Genomic DNA, 25439 nt, shown 5'->3' on the forward strand with positions numbered 1-25439 from the left:
CTGTGCCGCTACATTAACTATCATTAGAAAGGGGCGGGCTGGATCGGAACTATGGAGGCGGGCAGTGCTCCTAATGGGTGCCCCAGTGCGCCTAATGGTCTTTCTTGACTACATCGGAACGGCGCTGAGGAGAAAGGGAGCAGACATCCCTTTCTCCTCGGTGTCTCCTGTGCAGTACCAACATAGCAGGTTAGATATGTCTGACAGTTCCCCTTTAAAGTGTTGTTTAAATTTTTTTTTTTTTTTTTGCAGACGATTTTAAGAAACTTTGTAATTGAGTTTATTAGCCGAAAAATGCATTTTTATCATGAAAAAGCAGTTTAAGGCTCTCCCCCTGTCTTCATGGTTCTCTAAAGGAGAGGGGAGGAGTGGAGGGAGATGAGGCACCAAAACAGGACAACAAAGAGTTAATTCACAGCTACATCACTGGGCTATCTCCTCTGAAGTCAGCACTGACCTCTCTGACCTCTGAATACCAGCTCTCACACAGTTCCCGCTGTGTAATCCTTTGTTCTCTGCTGGCGACTAATCTCCCTCCTCCCCCCTCCCCTCTCCATAGGTTAGACAGGGCTTGACTGATGTACAAGAGTCGAGATTTCCTGATAATGAGCAGTGAATGAGAGGGGGGAGGACCTGGGGAAAGTCTTTTTGAATGCAGATAATGGCAGATTTGCCTAATAAACCCAAATACAATGTTTCTTAAAATCGCCTGGACTATTGATTTCTGCAAAAAATAAAAAATATGACAGTTCCCCTTTAAGCTGTTCCTGACTGAGGGTTTGGCCACGTCTGTACTTCACACAAATATATATATTTGTACAAAAAGAACTGGGAAAGAAATCAAAGAATCTGTGCATGGAGTGTCTGTGGCGGACAAACAGCAGACCACACAGCTGATTTAACATACGAGCGTTCAATCAATGATGCATTGAGGCACATGACAAGTCCAAGTCAAAACCCATTATATTCAAGTGGCCCTTTTAAATTCCACCTCGGCGCTCTGACCCTGTTGCTTACCGCTAAAGACTTTACAGGGTTTTTATTTTTTTTTCGGAAGCATTGAGGGGAGGCTTTTGTTTTGGCATTTGCTCAGCGGCACCTTCACAATTAACACCGCCAGGCTTCCCCTCTGATCAATTATTCATGCCGATGACTAGCATATATTTTGAGCTCCTTAACTTCACATCAGAAGTGTGCAGCAAGAGATGACACGCGTGTGTGCTTTGCAGAATAAAGGCCTAGGCTCTGAAGCAGGTTTTTAACGCTAAATGGGAACAAGGCTAAGAGAAATGAAATCAACACTTTGAGTCAAAGTTAAGCTTGAGGCAAGCTGCAGGCGCTGCACAGCATGGGAGCAGCCGGCTCTGGAACATGCCCGTCTACTGACAGCTGAATGAGAGTTTGAAGGCCTAATGGTAAGAGATGTTCCACCAATGGAAGAGCGACGTAACTTTGCTCTCTTAGTTCACCAGCCGCGCTTATCACTTCAGACTATCAAGAAGGTGTCACTTTTAATTTTTTAGCCATAGTGCTCCGCTATCCCCCTCACCCGCCCCTCACTTACTGTTCTGCATTATTAAACAAGCCATAGATAATAATCACCGGCAAAATAAAGAAAACATTAGAATGGGCCCAAAAAAGAAAAAAATAATAATTATCTGTGTACCTTACAGCTAACGCTCTTCTCATAGGTGATTTACACGTTCTCCGATCTGATGTGATGGCGGTATTTACCTCATACGCAAATGCGCAAAATTATAACCTTCATGTCTTATAAACAGCGTTATAGCAAACGGCTCACTAAAGGGGTAGTCACAGCTATACCTGCGGATCACACATGGACGCTAGTAGTTTTTATGGCCAGAAATTTCCAAAACGCCCCAAAAAAACTTCAATGCGGCGCATAGCGTTTTTTTCATGCATTTGCATTTTTTCATGACGTTTTTGTCTTCATGTGTGCATTATCTTTTTTGTTGTTTAGGCGTTTTTGTGTGTGAACCTTTTTTTTCCCCCTCCGCCATCACATGACCTAGCTGCCGGACCACAGAAGGTGATAAAAACAGAAGAAAAAACACCATATACACAGCAATGGCGTTTTTGGGACAACCACAACATTCCCACTTAACTTTATGGGAGAAAAAAAAAAAACACAGTCTCCCCCCCCCAAGAAAAACAACACCCCCATTAGCTGCTTTTTGGAAAAACTGCTACAGAACCTCAAAAGAGAGGCGAGAAAACTCCACTGTAACAAAATAAAAACCCCATGTATGTATGTAAGGCCAATTATAAACTTCCATTCCAGCTAACATCTGGGCACTGGCATTTTTCCAAGATTTCTAGGCATTGTGCAGCCAGACAAAGTTTTTTTTTTCTTGACTCTTATCAATGGCCTATCCTCAGGAAAAGCAAACAATATCTCTTTGGTGGTGGTGGGGCAGCATCCTGCCAATGAGCCAGCTGTGACACCCACAATACACGACGAATGGAGCCAGGGGCAGATGGCGCCATACATTGTGTGGTGGCGTTGCTGGGTTACTGCAGCTTGGCTCCTGTTGGCTTCCGGCTCAATTTACTGTGTATTGTGGGGGCTGCGGCTCCACCGTCAGATGATCAGAGAGAAAAGCTCACACGCAGATTTTTGTGTCTTCAGCAGAAAGCAGCAGCTGAGAACAGGGGGAAGGAGACTGAATAGATAACAAGTATGGAAGGAATTTTTTGTCTCCCCATGGGCAGCGACATATCAAAAGTTATGTTTGAGTGGAATACCCCTTTAATGATACCAAAATGTCTCGTACAATCACTGTGTATGAGACCCTATGGTTTCTGGGAAGATCCCAAATGTCAATATTAAATAATAATGTCTTTTTGTGGAGACACATACACCAGGACGTTACACCACATACTACTATTATACCTACAGCAATGATTCATTCAGAAAACTAACATACAACTAAACAGTATAGCTCCAGATGAGTTTTAAAAGGTTTAGCCCTAAAAAAACAGCAAATAAGAAAATGCTCAGAGGAAAAGATCCTGAAGATTTTCTGTTAGATGTGGAATTCCTTTTCTTCAGCTCCTGACACTCTGGGAAATAGAGTGCATGTCTATTACAGTCCATACACAAACACCACAAGGTCACAGAAGAGCCGGAGCACAGGTCAAATGCATTTATTTTCATAGTCTCAGATATGCAGGTGCGGCTCGGGGTTTTTTTTGCTTTCACCATAAAGCAAAAGTACAAAATGAATTATAGCTCTAAAGAAATTAAAAGAAACCTTCCGTCATATCACCACATGAAAAGAAGCTTGAAAACAGCAGACTGAAAACACAAATACATTATATTTCATGTACGTAACGGGTCACATGTGCAAGTACAAATATTCCTTAAAATTAAAAGGGGTACTCCGGCAAAAAACTTTTTCTTTCAAATAAACTGATTTTAGAAAGTTATATAGATTATATAGATACTTCTATTAAAAAAAAAAATCTCCATTCTTCCAGTACTTATCAGCTGCTGTACGTCCTGCAGGAACGGGTGTATTCTCCCCAGTCTGACACAGTGCTCTCTGCTGCCTCCTCTGTCCATGTCAGGAACTGTCCAGAGCAGGAGAGGTTTTCTATGGGGATTTGCTGCTGCTCTGGACAGTTCCTGACATGGACAGAGGAGGCAGCAGAGAGCACTCTTAATAATTCTAAGTGTTATGACAAGTTATTGGTAGAAGTTATAGCTTTAATCAGAATCACCCATCGTATGTTTCCAATTTACACAAGATCATTATTTCTATATTCTGATATTCTAATGTTTTTGTTTTTTTTTTATTCGCCCATATAGTCTGTATGGTAAATACCAGGCAACTTTTTTTTATTATTAGAAATAAACTAGTTTTTCTCAGTGTAACCTTTGTATATATGGGTCACCCCCCGGCAGCTGGTGGTCTCTAAACCTAGAGGCCAGCAACTTTGTTCTTACAGACAGCTGAATCTCAGCTTTGGGTCAGAGAGCCTACCCACATTTCCTGCAACATCATCTTGGTGGAGAATGCGGCATCTCAGCAGCATTCTAGGGACTGTCACTGAGGTAAGACCACAGCTAACGGCATAGAACACTGATGAGTAAGCAAATTTTGATTCTTACTGAGCTCTGCCTTCTTCCTATGTGTAGTAGCTTCGGGTCACAAGTACAGTCCTTGGGTGTGACGTGTAGGTGTTGGCACCTCGCTGATCAACTATTGATAGCTGATCCTGCAGAAAGACTATCAGTTTTTTAGCATACAAATCAAACTATATAAAAGAAGAATGCTTGCCAATGACAAGAAGAGAAATTCTTATGAAAAGCACGGTATGGGTTGCCAGTGAGAGGATCAATACCATAGTGGTGGTTTTTGGGTTTTGGAGCCACGTACGATTTGCTTGTCACTTCAATGTCGCACTTCCCATCAGCGCGGCCGCAAGTGAAAGATTTAAGTAAGAACAACTGAAATGTGCAGTTTCCAAAATAACCGTCAGACAACAAAAATACTGAGCAACAAAAAGAGACGGCATTTCATGTATCCAGACAATAGTAACAAGACATTCACAATTAGAGTTACAATCTGCATTAGTTAAGTTACTTTGAGAATATATTGTATTTTTTTTTTTTTTATTATCTTCCACTGGTCCTGAGATGCAGCCTATATTATAGCACACAGCTGCATTCCCACTTCTGTTGTTGGTTAACCAGCAATTTTTTAATCTAGAAAATAAGAAAAGAGCTTACCATCAAACTGGCTTAAAGGGACATTCCACTCAAACATAACTTTTGATATGTTGCTGCCCATGGTGAGAGTAACAATTCCTTCCATACTTATTATCTATTCAGTCTCCTTACCCTAGTTCTCAGCTGCTGCATTCAGCATAAGGGCCCTATTTCACAGGACGATTATTGTTCGAAAAATGGTTATATAGTTCGAATTTAAACAATAATCATTCCGTGTAATTGCAGGCAACGATCGAAAAATCGTTCATATGTCGTTAATCGTTGATTTAGATCTGATCCTAAAATTATCATTAATCGTTTGCTGTAATTCCACATTCGTTTGCTTTCACTAATCGTTCAGTGTAATTGCACAATGGTCATGGTTTTGCTGGGATCAGATGGAGTAAACGATCATAGTAACGATCGCAATAACGATCGTAGTAACAATCGTATCTAACGACTATCGTTCTGTGTAATATGGTAAACGATTTCAGGTTAACGATAAACAATCTCGTTTACGATCGTTTATCGTTAAAAATTCGCTCTGTGTAATAGGACCTTAAGACACAAAAAACTGTGTGTGAGCTTTTCTCTCTGTCTCCCCCTCCTCCCCCTTCCCTTCTGAGACTGCTCATGTAAACAAGTCCCTGACTGGTTTTATCTGCAACACTGTAGCTTCTTTGTAATGCTGGGAGGGTTAATCACAGTGAGTTCAGCAGCAAGTGCCCTATTCCACCGGACGATTATCGTTCAGATTATTGTTAAATCATTCAAATCTCAACGATAATCGTTCGTTTGAATAGCAGTTAACGATTAACGACCGAACGAGAAATCGTTGATCGCTTTATAAGACCTGGACCTATTTTTATTGTTGCTCGTTCGCAAAACGTTCGCAAATCGTTTGCATTGAATAAGACGTTGGTCGGTCATTCACAGTAGATACGAACAGAATAGCAAAGAAATAGCGAAGAAAAACTGATCGCAAGTACGATCATAAGTAACGATTATCGTTCCATGGAAATGAGTGAACGTTTTCAGGTATTTCGCAATAGTGGTCGTTTGAGATCGTAAATGATTATGCGAACGATAATCGTCCGGTGAAATAGGGCCCCAATGTGACCTCAGAATAATCCTCCCAGCATTACAAATAACAACAATGTTGCATATACAGCCTGCCAGAAACTTGTTTACATCAGCTGTCTCAGAAGGGAGGGAGGAGGAAGGGGAGACAGAGAGAGAGAAAAGATTTTAGTTTTTAAAAGAAAGCGGCAGCTCAGAACTGGGGGAAGGAGACTGAATAAATAACAACAAGTATGGAAGGAATTGTTTGTTTCACCATGGGCAAGCAACATAGCAAAAGTTATGTTTGCATGGAATACCCCTTTAAAGGGGTTATCTAGGATCACTAATCCACATTCGTAGTAATTATCCATCCACTGCATGTGGCTTTATTTTCTGGTTTTGTGGTCAGCACAGAACTCCAGCACCAAGCCTCAGAATACATTGGTCCTTTAGTATGAATTTGTTCCAGAAAGTCTTGTCTTGGTACTAAACCTCTATAGAAAACACTCAAACTCTGCATGAAAGGGGATGAAACTGGTCCTTACCGATCTTAGGTAACACCTAGCTCTCCAGGGTAGGATCTCAGCTCCTATCCCTATAAAGATGGAGGAAACACATAGAGGTGGATTGGGAAGGGGCCTGTTTTTAACATCTCCGCTTCCTGCGCCTGCAGCAATGGGTGGTGGTGGGGGTGGGGGGGGGGTGGGGGGGAAGAGAACCTCCATTATGGTACCTTCATGAGGGAGGATGCTGTGGAAACCATTGGTTTTTATTTTTTTTTCTATTACAGCATTCACCATATGGGATATTGCATTACTGTCTCATATAGCTTCTACATCTTCGCATGGGTCAAAACCTATTATGTTTTATTATATTTTGGCAGTTTCTATTTTTTTTTTTTTTTTTAAAGAGGAAATGGGGGGTGGGTTGCTGTCACATAGTGGCATTGTGAGGTCACCGCAATCTACAATCATGTGAGGTCACCGCAATCTACAATCATGTGAGGTCACCGCAATCCAGAATCATGTGAGGTCACCATTTTCCACAATCGTGCAAGGTCACTAGAGATGAGCGAACTTGCCGGATTTCTGGTTCGTATGAACCAGAAATCTCGGGGTCTGATTCCCGCTGTCTGCTCGCTCTGTGCAGCGGGCAGCCATTGGCATTGGCTGTATCCCAGGTTTCTAGGCGTTCCTTACACTGTATCCACCCGCTGTACGGAGCGAGCAGACAGCGGGAATCAGACCCCGAGATTTCTGGTTCATACGAATTAGATGAAAAGATGCAATTGCGTCGTTGGATCTTCGGAATCTTTGCTGATCACTTCAAAGTTGCATACATGTAGGGAATGATTTCTGGCGGCATATCATATAGGCTACAAATGGCCGATTCCTGGGATGGCGCGTCAATAAAAAAGCTTTTGTTTTACACTGGCCCGATTACCTGTGAAATACGTCTGCCACTCTCTTATTGATCGGATTATACTTAGGCAAAGGATTGTCATTTCTCATTTATGCAGCAAAAACTAGTCAGCCAGATGGCATAACACTTTCTGCAAAATATCAATTTCCCGGTTAAGCGATTACCTAAGCAGGACGGGGCTCTTTGTTTCATGTAAAACCCAAAAAATTTATTTATTTTTTCTTTTGTGTGAAAATGCAGCGACATTCAGGACCGGCCTCTGTATAACAGCAGAACATCCTCCACCAGGCGAAACTCAATGATGGCCCATTCCTGCTTTTATCCTCTTAAGGGCCAGTTCACACGGTGTAAAACTGGTGGATTTCCCCGCCAGTCTCTGTGTTATACTGGCCCTTACACAGCTGCCATTAAGAAAGGGGACATTATTAATCAGAATTATTACTTCTGTTAGCTGAGAGGTGCATTGTCATTGGGGAGAAGATAGAGACTGCTTATTTACTATCCTTTGCTCTTCTCTCCAGCAATGGTTGACTGCACAGCCGGGATCACGGCCTCCTCCTCTACAATGTGCAGCTGGTCATTGCCCGGCTGATCCTCTTCTGTCCTCACTCAATAGCTATTATGTGTAGCCGGGGATGACAGGTGACATCTGATTGGAAGACCGCTAAGAAGGTGTGCGGCCTGTGAGGGCTTCCACTTATCGTACAGATTTATTAAAAAAAAAAAAAAAAAATCAGCAAGCCTGATGTTTTTTTCCTTTTTTCGTTTATGCCGTTCACCGTGCGGGAACAATACTGTTATATTTAAATAGATCAGACAACTCTGCATGGTATTTTAAAGTATCACTGTCGTTTAATATTTTTTTGCAGAAATCAATAGTACAGACGATTTTAAGAAACTTTGTAGTTGGGTTTATTAGCCAAAGAATGCATTTTTATCATGAAAAAGCAGTTTGAAGCTCTCCCCCGTCTTCATGGTTCTCTCATGGAGGGGAGAGGGGTGGAGGGAGATGAGGCACTGAAACAGGACAACAAAGAGTTAATCATCAGCAGGCTATCTCCTCTGAAGTCAGCACTAACCTCTCTGACCTCTACTGGCTTTCATGCAGCTCCCGCTGTGTAATCCTTTGTTCTCTGCTGCTGACTAATCTCCCTCCTCCCCCCTCCCCCCTCCATAGAACAGACAAGGCACGACTGATGCAGCAAGACATGATTTCCTGAAAATGAGCAATGAAAGAGAGAGAGGAGGGAGGAGGGGGGACCTAGGGAAAGTCTTTTTGAATGCAGACAATGGCATATTTGCTTAATAAACCCAATTACAAAGTTTCTTAAAATCGCCTGGACTATTGATCTCTGGAAAAAAAAAAAAAAAAAAAAAGGAAAAGAAAATATGACAGACACTTTAAACTTTTATTGGGGGTTTATTGTATAAGGGTTTTTTAAAAAAAACTTTTTACACTATTTTTTTTTTTTAACAGTTACATATGCAATCATTGGATTCCACATACTGATTAATGCAATGCCATTGCATACTATTGATCAGTACTATTGTCGATCCTCTCTTAGACTGTCATTACCTCCGGTGCCACCGATATATGAAGGGCCGCTCACATTTGAGCAGCCACACACACACACACACACACACACACACACACACACACATTAAAAGCCCCTTCAGTGCAGATAGATAGATAGCTATATTGTAACCCTTTCATCTATCTATATCTAAGTAAATTTCTCTTGCAAGGACTTCTTGTGTTCACACTTATTTTTTTGCATTTTTGAGGGCCTCCTATTTTTTTTTTAGTATTTTTAGTAAAATCAGAAGTGGAAGTGGTTCAAAAAAAAACTATAATGGAAAGATTTGCCCAATTTCCTGTGTTTTGGACCCAATAATGTGAGAGAAAGCCTGTAAGTGCAGACATATTGTTATAGCATAATACAATGGTGATTAAATCACTTACAATTAGTGATAAATAACATCTCGTAGTAAATGCAAAATTTAACTTTAACACAAAATGAATATATACGCCAAATAATTCCACAGAGCTGAACTAGCAATGCACTCTCTCAACCTGGATCTACTCCCCATTTACTTAAATGATATGAATTTATAGAATACTAAGATGACTGGGTCCTGTTTGAAGAGCCATAGATATCCCCTAGGTAATTAACATTGCGGTGGAATGTGAAATCAAGTCTATTTCATTAAAGGAAAAAGAGAAGAGAGAGGGAAAAAAAAAGGCCGTTCTCTCTCTAGTGTTGTGCTGCTGGGGCCGTTGTCCATCAGTTAGCGAGCTCTCTCATCTCAATGCCCTACTGTATAATTAACTCAAGCTAGGATTGTTATCCAAGTAGGTTAAAAGAAGTGATGGCATAGCCTGAGTATCATTAACAGCATGATGATGAGCAGCTCCTACTGTCTGTATCCTGAGCGCAGGGCCTAAAAGAGTCATCAGAAGCAGGAGATGAGCACCGTATGTTGTTTTTGCATTATAAGAGTGATTTAAGTAGGTATCAAGAGATTCCCATACTAGATCTGAAGCAAAGTCAGAATAGATCTGAGGCCGGCCGTGCCTTGATTAGGTGGATAGTTAGTGCAAAGCAACTATGTGAAGCTTCAAAGTCCAAGATGGTTTGTGCAATTAGAATAGAGGAAGCAACAATGGTTGATGAGACGGCTCCGATAATAACCCCTTCCGTGCCGGGATGGGGAGACACTTGCCGCAATGCTCATGGCCGTCATACTTCTCTCAATGTATCCTATAGGGCAGCTATGATGCGGCCCGGGGACAGTGTTGATGTCTTAGATAGAAAGTAAAACCAATAATCTGTGTGTTCCGAAAAGAAACAAAGTCCAAAAATATCAACCAAGTAGCCGTAGTCTTTACGCTCGGAACCAGACTAATAAAAACTCTGGACATGTCAAAAGATTTGCTTTAAAGTGACACTGTCACCCCATTTCTGCATTTTGACTGCTCTTCACAGGTGTAAAGGGTAAATGTTGCAGCTTTCATTACTTATTTTATATCACACCTCTTGGTGCTTGTTCTGGTAAAAAGTCATTTTTATCACCTGTGGATTGGTATATGTGGGCGGGGCCTCACAGCCTTTGTGCCACATCGCTCCTCCCCTATCACCACTTAGCCCCACCCACATCTGTGACGTCATTTCCGCATAGGCCCCGCCCCCTCACCAGTCATTGGAAGGGTCAGCATTAAGCTCTAGGCCCCACCCCCTAGATGGGGGCGGGGCTAAGTGGCGCTAGGGGCAGTGCGATGTGGCACAAAAGCTGCGAGGCCCCGCCCACATATACCAATCCACAGGTGATAAAAACGACTTTTTACCAGAACAAGCACAATGAGGTGTGATATAAAATAAGTAATGAAAGCTGTAACAGTTACCCTTTACACCTGTGGAGAGCAGTCAGACTGCCAATAGGGGGAGACAGTGTCACTTTAAGCCTTCAATATTCTAAAGAATAAAACTATAATGAAAGTTTTTATTGTAATCTTAAACCTTGTGTATAACATTACAAGAAGTATAAAATAAGTATATTCTTTGTTTAAAGGGGATTTCTGAAACTATAAGTAGGGGTTAGGGCTTGGCAATTCATCAAATTCATTCAAATACTAAGATCACAAATGCCAAACGCCCCCATCCACCCACAAGATCGCCGCCCGCACAGGAGATCACCTCCCGCCACCATCCAAAGTAGAACCAGGAGCAGCAGCCGCCAGGTACTGAGCAACCCCCTGGGGCAGGACAGAACCAGAGCGCGATTACTGGAAAACGGGTGAGGACTCGTCACTACGCTACTACGCTACTACTAATACTACTGCTCCCACAACTATTGCTACTACTACTCTTACTCCGAATGGTACTACTCCCACTTCTGATACTATTACTATTTTTGCATACACTACCCAGCCTTAATAGGGGTATAGACTAATAAAACTGGGCATGGTTCAGGTCCAGTGCAAGCTCTTTAGTCCACCTTGCTGCCTCTCCCTGCTCTTTTGATGATTTCAAATACACTGTGGCCAATCAATGACACTGCAGTCTGTCCAGTACATGGTCAGAAGAGCTGAGACAGCACTCCATTAGAGGACGGGAGTGACCACGCTGGACTCGACAAGGTGAGTATAGCCTGTTTTAATATTTATACGCCTAGAAGACTATCATTTATTGTTCTATTTTTCTTTAATGTTAGCCCATCTATTTATTCTATATGTGCTTGACCTCACTTAAAAGTCATCCATCCAGCTGTGGCACAAGAGATTTCCCCTGACCGCCCCATGCCTCCGCATGCTGAGATATCCTTATTTCAATAGGGAAAGGGGAATAAGCCATTACCAGACACCTCTAGATAAAAGCCATAACCGCCCGATAAGAGGATGACAGAAATACAGCAATTTGTCACTTTAAACACAGAAGCAAAGCTCCCTGAGCTGCCCCTTGTTTACAATTAGTGATGATGATTACTGAGCGCAGCGTCATTACCCAACCCATCCCCCCCCCCCCCCAAACCAAGAAGCAGAACAACCACCGGGGGACGCGGTCATATCCACCTGACGCAGCAAACAATTATCCCATTTTACTTCATGTATTGCTGCAGAATTGTTAAAAATTTTGCTTATTAAAAAAAAAAAAAAAGAGAGACATCTGTAACACTTGAGTATATAAAGATATAAAGAGATATTCCGGATTTAGTTTGTATCACAGTGTTGGTGAAGCTTTAAACCAGAACTTTTATTTATCCAAGTACTTAAAAGACAAAAGTTCAGGTAAATAGGTGAGCATGTTTCACGCACCTGTGCCAAGTTATGACTTCGATCATAAGATCATGATGAAGCGCACTTGTGTAAAACACACTCATCTATCTAGCAGCACTTTTGTCTTTTAACTTGGATAAATAAAAGTTATAAAGTTTAAAGCTTCCGCGTCCTGGATTTATATTATCCAAGGTGAGCTACATCATTCTTTATTATATTTGTATTGTTACATTACAGTATGTTCTGCCAATATGCCAATGGGTGCCCCACTCAGAGTCCCTCACCAGATGGAAATGCCTCCCTAATGTCCTTTTACATTTATCGACCTTCCGTTGACCGCAGCTGCAAGCGAGTGGCGACCGGCTAGAGATCAGCGCTTACTAGCAGTAACTTTAAAAGGCACAATGAATTAAGCAGTCAAGCTGCAAAAAACAATGACTGTACTGTTCATGTGGCCATTTAAATATACTGCTATCTGCCACACATCCCCTGTTCACACAGACGTGTGTCTGACAGCAATATATATATATATATATATATATATATATATATATATATATATATATTAACGCAGTACGAAAGATGCGATCAGCTGAGGATCAGGTGTTTTCCCGCTCCCAGTTCTCAGCTGAAGACACAAAAATCTGTGTGTGAGCTTTTCTCTCTGTCTCCATCTCCTCCCCCCTCCCTTCTGAGACAGCTTCTGTAAACTAGTCCCTGACTGGCTTTATCTGCAACATTGTAGCTTCTTTGTAATGCTGGGAGGGTTATTCTGAGGTCAAGTTGCTGATGAACTCTCCGGAACTGTGATTATCTCTTTGGACATTACAACGAAGCTACAATGTTGGGGATAAAGCCAGCCAGGGACTTGTTTTCATCAGCCGTCTCAGAAAGGAGGGGGAGACAGAGAGAAAAGCGCACACACACACCCCCCCAGCAACCATTACAACAAGGTTCAGTTGCTATCATTTGCTGCTACTTCCAGTCAGTATTTTATTTATTTACAATTTTTACAGCCCCTCTAGCAACACAGAATGAAAATACCCCAGACAATGATGACTACACAAAATAAAGACCCTTTCTTAAATGGCTGGGGAAAAATAAAGAAAAAAAATTAAAGTTTTTGGACCAACTTTGGCGTCCTGCTGGAATATGTATCTTATAAAAGTAAAGAAACACACGGGAGTCCAAACTCAAATGATCCCGAATTATACAACAAATCTCATATACTTAGAAATCAAAAAATAAAAATAGTCTCATGAAAAACTAATCTTACAGAAACATTTCAGTGAGAATACTGTCCAATAAAAAACAGTATAATAGTAACCTAATGAGTACAGATCAGTAACTGCGAGACAGTCACAATGCAGCCCTCTCCTACTGAATTATGCCATAGAAAATCCCATGTCTGCTGAACCACACAGCTTCTTGGATATCAATAATTCAGAGTCTTAGTGGGAAATGAGGCCACATAGAAAAAAGGAGCTATGACTTGTATGTAAACAGGACCCAGGAGAGTGTAAAATCATCTGCTTTGTTACTTAGGAACAATATATTGACAAGCAGTAAATATCCAGAACAAAAGAAGAAAATCACTGTCAGTGACTACAGACACGGAGGCCGATAGACCTCCATGACACAAGAAAGAAATAAACCTGGCAGATCCACTCTAACCGTATGAAGAACGTAAGGACTGGACAAACAGGATAGGATAAATCCTCTGCATATCTTAGGCCGGGTTCACACAGCGTTTTTGCAATCTGTTTTTTTTTCTCATTCATTTTATGCAAGGAAAAAAAAAATGATGAAAAACAGGTGCATTTGTGTGCATCTATTTTGATCAGTTTTTCAATTGACTTCCATAATAAAAAAAAAAAAAACACATCCACAATTTTTTTTTCTTTTTTGAGTAGACAAAAATGTGGTCAACCACATTTTTGTGAACACTAAAAAAAGGATATATCCTAAAAAGACCACCTGACCTGCCTGGGTCACTATCAACGATTTCCTAAACAAAAAGGCTTACTACTGTTAAATCAATATAAATCTCTTTATTATCTCAAATAACAATAAAATCGCAACATGGAGTAAAATTCATGCACACAAGGAGTACTGTCTAAACCAGGCATGTCCAAAGTCCGTCCGGAGGGCCATTTGCGGCCCGCATTCCGAACTTTTACGGCCCCCCAGGTATCCAGCTTGCTATTATCTGCCTGTGTTATAAAGCATATAGCATGTAGCATGTAAAATGGTCGGCCCTCGCACATGTTCACTTCATCAAATTTGGCACTCTTCGAAAAAAGTTTGGACATGCCTGGTCTAAATATACAAAAATAATATAGATACAACAGTGTACCCATAAGATGTAAAGGTATCCACTACTAATGTGAACACTGCCAACAAAGCCAATACCATCCTATAGGCAGTGTTCACATTAGTAGTGGATACCTTTACATCTTATGGGTACACTGTTGTATCTATATTATTTTTGTATATTTAGACAGTACTCCTTGTGTGCATGAATTTTACTCCATGTTGCGATTTTATTGTTATTTGAGATAAAGAGATTTATATTGATTTAACAGTAGTAAGCCTTTTTGTTTACTAAAAAAAGGATGCGTTTTGCTCAGTTTTTTTTTTTTTATCCATTTTTTTTATAATGAAAGTCAATGGAAAAACGCATCAAAATGGATGCACACAAATGCATCCATCTTTCATCCTTTTTTATGTTGCATAAAACGAATGGGGGAAAAAAACGGAATGCAAAAACACAGTGTGAACCCGGCCTTATACACAATTTTTTTTTTTTTCATTTTACAAACAGAAAACTAAAATAGTAGACAATTACTTATTATACAAAGTTCAAAGCTTATGTATTCTCTTACACAAAAAAAAAAAACACCTGCATTATTTTATCAGATGGTAATCATGTAAGCCCCCTCCATAGGCCACATCTAATTCTGGTTTCCTCCATCGCTCATAAGAGTCTCACCGGACCATGGCGCAAACTACTGACTGCACCGAAGCAGCAGCAAGGAGGAAGATTAGACACGTACTTCATTCTCTACGTTTCCTGTGCAATAGGGACAAATCAGCAGGTTAGATTCGTCTAACCTGCTGATAGTTCTTTTTAAGGAGTCATTTTTGGTAAATTAAGTAATTTAAAAAACAAATTTTAGAAATCACATAGATTTTCACAAAGGGGGAAGTTGTTTGAAATGACAGTGACAACTTAAAGGGAACCTGTCACCTGGCACTACGGCGCAGAGCCCATCCGAGCCTCCGATACTTACCCTTTCCAGCAAGTCCCGCTCCTGGACGGAGCGATCGCCTTCGAAAGCCGTGCGCGCGCTCTGCCGAGATAGAGAATGACAGCTCCAGCCTTTCTCTATGGGCATTGGACTCATCTCTGGTAATTTGCATACAGCGCGCGCTCATATTCTGGTGCCGATATCTCCGTCCGGGACTTGCAGGAAAAGGTAAGTATCCGGGGCTCCATTGGGGGGGTCGGGCGGGCTCTGCGCCGTAATGCCGGGTGACAGGTTCCCTTTAAAAGGGAAGTCAGCACAATGTATGACATCTTATGAAAGTTGAACTGATTCATTACGTTCCACCCAAAAAATATTTATTCAAGTGCCCCTGGCTTAGTAACAGTACCAAATATCTCAACCTAGAGGTGCAACCTGAATCTGGTAACCTTCATGTGATTTGCACTGGATTTCTTGTCCCAGGTTTAACCTCCACAGAAGTAAATAATAATGTGCGTGCTGAAGTGCAATTGTCAATCTGAAGCCCCCCAGTGAGCGCTTCTGCAGCCTGTGTGGGGGCCGCTATTACACCCTCTAAGGTGTTTGTGAATGTTCTGCTTACGGTTCCCTTTAAAAACCATATACCTTTTGGACATGTAAAATAATCAGATTTTTTAGAATCCTAAACTGCGTCACCCTTCTAGGTTGTAGATTTCTGTAGTTAAATAGAAAAAAATAAAATCTATCAATAGTGGAAAGAACAGATATTGTACAGCATAAAAGGACTCGATTCCTGCAACATTTAAAGGGAATATTGTAATTATTTTGCAGCATCAATACGCAGCTGAAATGAGTAAGTAAAGAATTGGCGGGATTTACATTTCATTACAGGAAATAAGGTAAAATTGTTGTGTTGCTGACATAAGCCTTAATGTAGTCATATTGGCAGATTACTAAAGAAATTACTTACAATCCCACTTGCAAAATCGGCTTTATTTAAATAAAAACGTAATACATTTTAAAATCCGCCGTCTAAATGTGCCCTTTTATGACACGTTTTATTTCAATTCCTCTTGTTTGCATAATACACTTCATTCTGTGAAATACAGAGGCACAAACATCAGGAAGGTGTCAGGAAAGTGACAGCTATAAGATATACTGGATATAAGGAAATCTCTCTCCTTCTTAAAGTCGGCAATCCGCAGCTTCACTGCACAGTATATAGTATACACCGGTATATACACAGACATTAGTGTCTGCAGAACAAATCATACCGGTCACATATCAGTGTTATAAAGTGCTGCTATACAATGACTCCCCAAATAAAATATGGAAAAAGCAGAATTCCTTCCAGACGATATTTGGCACCTAAACTGTCCCTGTCGTCATAACTTTAAAAACCTAAATCGACAATAGATGTGATATTAAGCAAGTCTGCAATTTACATTCATTATTTTATTTTTGTTTTCATGGAAATCATGGTACTGGACCTGGATACAGTAAGTATAGCTGTTATATAGCAGCCTTCAGGAGACTGGACCTGGATACAGTAAGTATAGCTGTTATATAGCTGCCTTCAGGAGACTGGACCTGGATATGGTAAGTATAGCTGTTATATAGCTGCCTTCAGGAGACTGGACCTGGATACAGTAAGTATAGCTATTATATAGCTGCCTTCAGAAGACTGGACCTGGATACAGTAAGTATAGCTCGTATATTGCTGCGCTCAGGAGACTGGGCCTGGATACAGTAAGTATAGCTGTTATATAGCAGCCCTCTGGAGACTGGACCTGGATACAGTAAGTATAGCTGTTATATAGCTGCCTTCAGGAGACTGGGCCTGGATACAGTAAGTATAGCTGTTATATAGCTGCCTTCAGGAGACTGGACCTGGATACAGTAAGTATAGCTGTTATATAGCTGCCTTCAGGAGACTGGACCTGGATACAGTAAGTATAGCTGTTATATAGCTGCCTTCAGGAGACTGGACCTGGATACAGTAAGTATAGCTGTTATATAGCAGCCTTCAGGAGACTGGACCTGGATACAGTAACTATAGCTGCTATATAGCAGCCTTCAGGAGACTGGACCTAGATACAGTATATTTTACAGCATGATAACAAAAAAAAAATCAATGTATATTGCAGACTTGCTTTATATCATATCTACTGTTGATTTACATTTTAAAAGTTATAACAACAGGAAGACTTTATTTTGACCTAGAACACTTACAAAATATGCGACTGATAGATGCAGGACGCCTCTTTGGGACTCACACCTATATGAAGGTATGAAGGCAAGCAGTTGTACGCAATTTGAAATGCTTTTAATGGGAGCAGCTTAAGCGGCATAGCACAGAGATCTAGACTGTTTACATGACTCTGGCGGTTATGAAACCCATGTAGTTAATGTTGTTACACTGTTTAACCTGATTAGCAGCAATGAGAGTTGCGAATTATGTAGAAGAGTTGAATCTGCTGGGAAGAATCCTATAGGATGTGAATCAGTATAGTGAGAAAGCAGAACTCCTACAGCACACTACACAGTGACAGCCCGCTCAGCCAATCACAGACTGCGGCAGGACAACGCACTGATTGGCTGAGCAGGCTGTCACTGACCGAGGACCAGGAGAAGCCCCGGAGGACATCGGGGGAGCACAGACAGGTTAGAACGGCTGCTTTATTGTTTTTTTAACATGATGGCAGCAAGATAAATTTACAAACCAAAGGACTCCATTCTTTCTGTAGAATGAAAATCCGCTAGCAGACTGATTCTAATGGAGTCGTGTCAGAGAGGAGGGGGTTCCGTCACACTGAGTACCTGCAGGCCTGCCCCCAGTGCTCTGTGTCAGGCCAGCGTTTGGGAAAAGGCCGATGCCGAGGACGGAAAAAGGACGGGCAGCATTATAAAAAAAAAGGAACTGGCTGGCAACGATTGATGCTTTAAGGTAGAAATGACTGCACACAAAAAAATAAAATAAACCATGAAAGATAGCAATGAAAAGCTGATGAAAAACCTTACGCTTATGCTTTCCATTCATTTCAATGGACGGCACAGACTGCTGGAAGAAAGCTGCTGATTTATGGAAAGATCTAACATACTACAGCGGACAATGTCAAATATTAATAATAATTCTATTCAAGCTTTAATTCAAGATTGCGATGAGTGTCAAGCGTACGGTATGTGTATTTTTATTGACTGCTCTTCAATGGCTGGATCAATATGCCATACTCATACCTACAAAAGGAAAGATCACGGGCTCCGTCAGAGAGAAAGAAGCAGAGTAAAGAGAGAGAAGAGGCTTCAATGCAATCGGCACCTTTCTCCTGCATGTTAAAGCGGCTCACACAATAATATGAATAATTTACCTCGCAGAAACTTCACATGTGCCGAGTACTAGAAGCCGACCACTGGCATTTTCACTTCAAATTTGTACACTCTTTAGTCAACAGGCTTCATCTGCATTTCTAACACCTGCTTCAGTCATCTGTGAAGCGCCGTTATGAACAAATTTCCCTTTCATCTTTATACTGTCCATCTAGAACGCATACACAAAAAATTGTACAAGGGGAACATAATTATTTAGCTTTTACGCGGGTGACACGGGTCTGCTCGCCGAAATATTTTGATCATTTCTTGAAAGAAAATGGTTATTCAATGGGATAATACCTAAAACATTGGCGCTTTTTATCTTCCTGGAATCAAACGTGTAATAGTTTTTCTTCTCCTGATGATCATTAATTATACATGGGGAGGGGGATGAGACGGGTTTCATTGTTGAAATACAGTAAATGCTTCACTTTCACAATGGTCTCAGCTTCAGTACATAGATGTATGTTGTTATACTATGGACTCATAGCACAATAGGCTTCTTTACCAATACGAGTGGTACCTTCCACCATAGTCTATGATCATCTCTGGAGCCAAGATCTCCAATATGTATTCCGTTACCAGAGCGGAATGGTAACCGATCACTAATGTCTATGGGAGACACCATTGCCTGGAATCTATCCCCGTAAGAACTAACAGTAACTCACCTAAACAAGGGATGGGGAACCTTCGGCCCTCCAGCTGTTGAAGAACTACAATTCCCATCATGCCAGGACAGCAGACGGCTGTCCAGGCATGATGGGAGTTGGAAGTTTTGCAACAGGTTCCCCATCTCTGACCTGAACAGATCACCAACTGCGGGCAAGTAATATAAGCAACCAGAGTTAAAGGGCTTTTTCGACAAAAATCTTTTTCTTTCAAATCAATTGGTGTCAGAAAGTTATATAGATTAGTAATTTACCTGTGTTTAAAATTCTCAAGTCTTCCAGTGCTTATCATCTGCTGCATGTTCTGGAGGAAGTGTTGTATTCTCTCCAGTCTGACACAGTGCTCTCTGCTGCCACCTCTGTCCATGTCTGGAACTTTCCAGAGCAGGAGAGTTTTCTATGGGGATTTGCTGCAACTCTGGACAGTTCCTGACATGGACAGAGGTGGCAGCAGAGAGCACTGTGTCAGGCTGGAGAGAATACACCACTTCCTGCAGGACATACAGCAGCTGATAAGGACTGGAAGATTTTTAAATTAGAAGTAAATAACTTTCTGAAGCCATGTTGATTTGAAAAAGATTTTCGCCAGAGTACCCTTTTAAGTCAACCAACTTCCTTCCGTCCTGTTTGAAAGAGTAAACTGATTGCCAATTTGATCAACAATTTTCAAAGTTATTTTTCAGCCGTCTTCTAAACATTAGATGGAAATGTGCGGACTTTATTTCTGCACTCAGGAAATAAAAAAACACAATAGTTTTCAGTCTTAAAATACATGTGACGTGTACGGTATATGAACAGGACGTCTTCAATATTTGTTCGAGACGAGTCTGAAATAGAACACACTGAGTAATTTCTACAATGTTCTGTAGGAAACTACAGGATTCTTCTATTTCCCAAATCACTTCCCTTTATAAAGAAAAAAACATTCCAGGCATCCGGTGTGAGGAAAACTAAAATCTACTATTTAAATCTACTACCCCAGCCCTGTCAGCAGAATAAAGGCGTCATTCCTGACAGGTCATATTGTGCCAATGGAGGGAGAAGAGGAGCTGTCACTATGTGCCGGAGAGCACGCCGAGATTTCATGGTTCAAAGAAATCTTCATAGCGCATCACAATTCTGTAAACTTATATGTATAAACAAACACCGTCCAATGTAATATACAGAAAGGTAAAAAAAAATGTGGAAGTATAAAATGTAAATATTATTGTATTTACTATAAATAAACAGAATAATTGTTCATAAATATTTCCAAATACCCAAATAAATAGTCTAAAAAGGTATAAATATAGTCTAATAAGGTATAAATGTAGTGTAATAAGGTATAAATATAGTCTAATAAGGTATATAGTATAATAAGGTACAAATATAGTCTAATAAGGTATAAGTATAGTCTAATAAGGTATATAGTGTAATAAGGTATAAATATAGTCTAATAAGGTATAAATATAGTATAATAAGGTATAAATATAGTATACTAAGGTATAAATATAGGAGTAATAATCAGAAGTGTTAGGAGCCTCATCTGATTGACGGTGCTTAATATAGAGAACAGGCCGCTCCTTACTGACAGGGTAAACTATAAATCAATTATTGTATTCTAACAAATAAAATGAGCTGAGTTTATTGGATTGTCAGGAAGATTCCTACTAATTACATATAAAATAATGAAATGCTAACAAAAATCTAATTTATAGTAATTGAAAATTTTAGACTACGTTCTTAAAAAATAGATTTAGAAGTTGCAGTTCTTTGAGTAACTGAATTAGCGTCACAAATTTGCAAGACAAATGGCCCCTCTTATTAATGTGTGTACACCGAGCCCCGAGTGTGACTATACAGGCAACACAACCAATTCTAATTCTATTCACTTTGAAGGCAGTTTAAAGTGGTGGTCGAGGCTGTGTAGGGGCTCTTTTACATGCCATGATCTGTAATTTTTATCAGTACCATATTGGAGTAGTTGGGACTTTTGATCAATTTTTATTTTAGATTTTTTAGATATATGATGTGACCAAATATAAAGAAATTCATCGCACCGTGTAAGAGAGACAACAATCATCGGTTGATTGTTTCTTCAGGTCCGGACTTAAAATCATCAGGCGCTGGGAACACATTATATATAATAATACATAGCCGACGGCTGATAAATGTGTAAAAACAAAACAAACACAATATGTACAAACCTCTTCACGCTCCCTGACGTCCTGCTAGCTCTGGCCTGCTCCCAGCACTGTCCCAGGAACTGACTGAGCCACCTAGCAGGACATCAGGGAGCGCAGAGACATATGTACAAGTTTTTTCTTTTACAAGGGCTGTGCAGACATGACTAATGATGTCTGTGGAGGCCTTGCTGCCTGATTATCGGGCAGTGTATAGGCTCAGTAAGTAAGCGCTAATCTAGGAGATTGGTGGTCATTAAGGGCCCTATTCCACTGGATGATTATCGTTTGCATAATCGTTAACGATTAACGACCTCAAACGACCGCTATTGCGAAAGTCCTGAAAACGTTCACTCATTTCCATGGAACGATTATAGTTACTTATGATTGTAATTGCGATAGTTTTTCTTCACTATTTCTTCGCTATTGCGTTCGTATCTATTGCGAATGACCGAACACTGTCTTATTCAATGCGAACGATTTGCGAACGTTTTGAGAACGAGCAACGATAAAAATAGGTCCAGGTCTTATAAAGCGATCAAAGATTTCTCGTTCGGTCGTTAATCGTTAACTGCATTTCAAACGAACGATTATCGTTTAGATTCGAACGATTTAACGATAATCTGAATGATAATCGTCCGGTGGAATAGGGCCCTTACACTATTGATTGGGCTGTTATCGGATAGTAGGAACCTCAAGGTCCTTTTACCCAGAACAATATTTAGCTGTGTACTGACAAAAAACAAACACCAATGAGCGAGACTGACTATTATCTGGTTATTATCAGTGTCTTTACACAAAACAAACAAGCAATCAGGCTGCATTAATGATTGCTGTATTTTTCGTGTGGCCATTAACATTCATTCCTGTTTGTGCGGCAGAAAACAATAAATTTAACTTTTTCACAGAGCGATAGGTTTTTTTAAAAAGTTTTTCACATCACAGCGTTTCTATGACGCTTGGTGCTGATGATCGCCCTGTGTAATAGGGCCGTAACTGGTGGCTGCATTTACTTTCTTATTTTTAAGTGCATAAACGGACTATTGTTTTTATGCAGCTAAGGCAGGGCTACAAAAAAAAAAAAAAAAAAAGAAGACTTTGATTACCTTTTGGTCCCGCTGGACAGAACTTCCTGTTGTCAGTCCAAACAATAGAAAGTATCTGCCAGCCGTTCACTGGGTACTTGTTAGACAGCACTGAGTGGGTACTTCCTTATGTTGACGCCTGTCAGCCCTGCCTTACCATAGTTACATTTACAAAATAGTCCCTGGGATACCCCTTAAAGAGACAGTGTCATCAGAAAATGACTTATTGTGTAAGTAATGTCTTTATGTTAAACAGATTTTTGGTCACTTTTTTTTTTTCAAATTTTCTATTTTTCTACCTATATTATATAATAATCCTGATATTTTGCAGTTCTCTTTCTCACCACTGGGGCTAAAACTAAGCTGAGACTTCCTGTTGTGTTTGTGGTGATAGGAGGAGACTGCTGTAAAGTGATCTGTACAGCATTGCAGCGTCATGTGACACCAGTAGATAGGGGAGACAATAGCAGCTCCCTGTGGAATGACCTCTTAACAGGTCACAGAGCGCGCTCAGTGATGTCTCATATTCACCTCAAGGAGACAGTCTGTCTATTGTCATCTATATCCATGAGGCTTACTGTAAAGCATGTCAATAAATGCTGTTAAGAACAGCTCAGACAATATGGCCGCCCCCATAACATACAAAAAGTGAAATTATAAAAAAAAATTCAAGTCAGAAAATAGAAACAGATTAAAATAAAAGAAAAGGTTTTAGTCTGTGACTGTAATCAATAAACGAAAATTTAGGTGACACATTCCCTTTAAGATGATAATTGCATTGTTCTCTAGTGATTAGATAATAAAGCCGTCAAATCCCTCTGACTTCCCTCTGGGGAGAATCAGTATTCTTCACAGCGCTGTCACTTTATTACACGATTACCCCTCCTGCATAGGGAATAATCCCAAATAATTAAATGTATTTAGGAAATGATGGTGAGAAGGTATAGTCCTTATAAATGACTCTATACATACGACAAGGCTCTAATATTATAAATACTCCTAATAAATAAGCTGAAATCCTCTTACCATGGTGAATGGAGGCGAGTGCCGCTATGTGGTCCCAGACACAGGTCCTGCCATGTGGCGCACACAGAGCAGACACTCGCCTTCCCAGGGGATATCTATACGCCTGCTGCCAGGACCGGCCCCTTTGATAACTAGCTATGTTGAAACACCATCAAATTTTATTAAAACCTCATCAAGGGGAGAAATCAAATCACTTATTAAGCTGTACAATTATTGTAAAGCGAGCAGTTTAAATGAGAGGAGGAGATAATGACATTACTGGCTCAACTTAAAGGAATTCTCCACGGTACTATCCAGAGATATTCTCTTGGCCTGAAATTTATGTAAATTAAATTCATCCATAATTAGTTATTACCCACTGAGTAAAAAAAAAAAAACAAAAAAAAACATAACAGTTTTCTAAAACAATTAGTTCTTAAAGGCAATGCATTTTAATTGGGGATGGGCAATGTTTAGCAAAATGATTTTGTAAAGAAACGAGTGGGGGGGGGGGGGGGGCATGCCAAAAACCCCATATATGTATAGTATCAGAGGTGTATAGTATAGTATCATCAGAGGCGTATAGTATCATCAAAGGTGTATAGTATAGTATCATCAGAAGTGTATAGTATCATCAAAGGTGTATAGTATAGTAATCATCAGAGGCATATAGTATCATCAGAGACGTATAGTATCATCAGAGACGTATAGTATAGTATCATCAGAGGCGTATAGTATAGTAATCATCAGAGGTGTATAGTATAGTATCATCAGAGGCGTATAGTATCATCAGAAGTGTATAGTATCATCAGAGGTGTATAGTATAGTATCATCAGAGGCGTATAGTATCAGAGGCATATAGTATAGTATCATCCAAGGTGTATAATATAGTATCATCCGAGGTGTATAATATAGTATCATCAGAGGTGTATAGTATCAGAGGCATATAGTATAGTATCATCAGAGGTGTATAGTATCATCCAAGGTGTATAATATAGTATCATCAGAGGCGTATAGTATCATCAGAGGCCCATATTATAGTAATCATCAGAGGTGTATAGTATAGTATCATCAGAGGCGTATAGTATAGTAATCATCAGAGGCGTATAGTATCAGAGACGTATAGTATCATCAGAGACGTATAGTATAGTAATCATCCGAGGCGTATAGTATAGTAATCATCCGAGGCGTATAGTATAGTAATCATCAGAGGCGTATAGTATAGTAATCATCAGAGGTGTATAGTATAGTATCATCAGAGGCGTATAGTATCATCAGAGGCGTATAGTATAGTAATCATCAGAGGTGTATAGTATAGTAATCATCAGAGGTGTATAGTATAGTAATCATCAGAGGCGTATAGTATAGTAATCATCAGAGGTGTATAGTATAGTAATCATCAGAGGTGTATAGTATAGTATCATCAGAGGCGTATAGTATCATCAGAGGTGTATAGTATCATAATCATCAGAGGTGTATAGTATCATCAAAGGTGTATAGTATCATCAAAGGTGTATAGTATCATCAAAGGTGTATAGTATCATCAAAGGTGTATAGTACAGTATCATCAGATGTGTATAGTATCATCAGAGGTGTATAGTACAGTATCATCAGATGTGTATAGTATCATCAGAGGTGTATAGTATAGTATCATCAGAACACATAGTATAGTATAGTATCATCAGAGGTGTATAGTATAGTATCATCAGAACACATAGTATAGTATCATCAGAGGTGTATAGTATAGTATCATCAGAACACATAGTATAGTATCATCAGAGGCGTATAGTATAGTATCATCAGAGGTGTATAGTATAGTATCATCAGAGACGTATAGTATAGTATCATCAGAGACGTATAGTATAGTATCATCAGAGGTGTATAGTATAGTATCATCAGAACACATAGT

At 40.1% G+C, this 25439-nt stretch overlaps 1 protein-coding gene across 2 annotated transcripts in view; it reads right to left on the reverse strand.

Moving 5' to 3' along the window:
• The window catches only part of SLC10A7 (solute carrier family 10 member 7), a 121436-nt gene that overhangs the window by 51496 nt on the left and 44501 nt on the right, over window positions 1–25439 (reverse strand). The window contains exon 6 of one of the 2 annotated variants that reach the window (XM_069976879.1): window positions 8117–8236. The exons of the other annotated variant lie outside the window; for it this stretch is intronic. Coding sequence (XP_069832980.1) covers window positions 8135–8236 — 102 coding nt within the window. The 3' untranslated portion in view covers window positions 8117–8134. Of the gene's footprint in view, window positions 1–8116; window positions 8237–25439 lie in introns of those variants that run through there. 2 annotated transcript variants of the gene reach the window in all.

Source organism: Dendropsophus ebraccatus, chromosome 7 (assembly GCF_027789765.1).
Source record: "Dendropsophus ebraccatus isolate aDenEbr1 chromosome 7, aDenEbr1.pat, whole genome shotgun sequence".
NCBI lineage: Eukaryota > Metazoa > Chordata > Amphibia > Anura > Hylidae > Dendropsophus > Dendropsophus ebraccatus.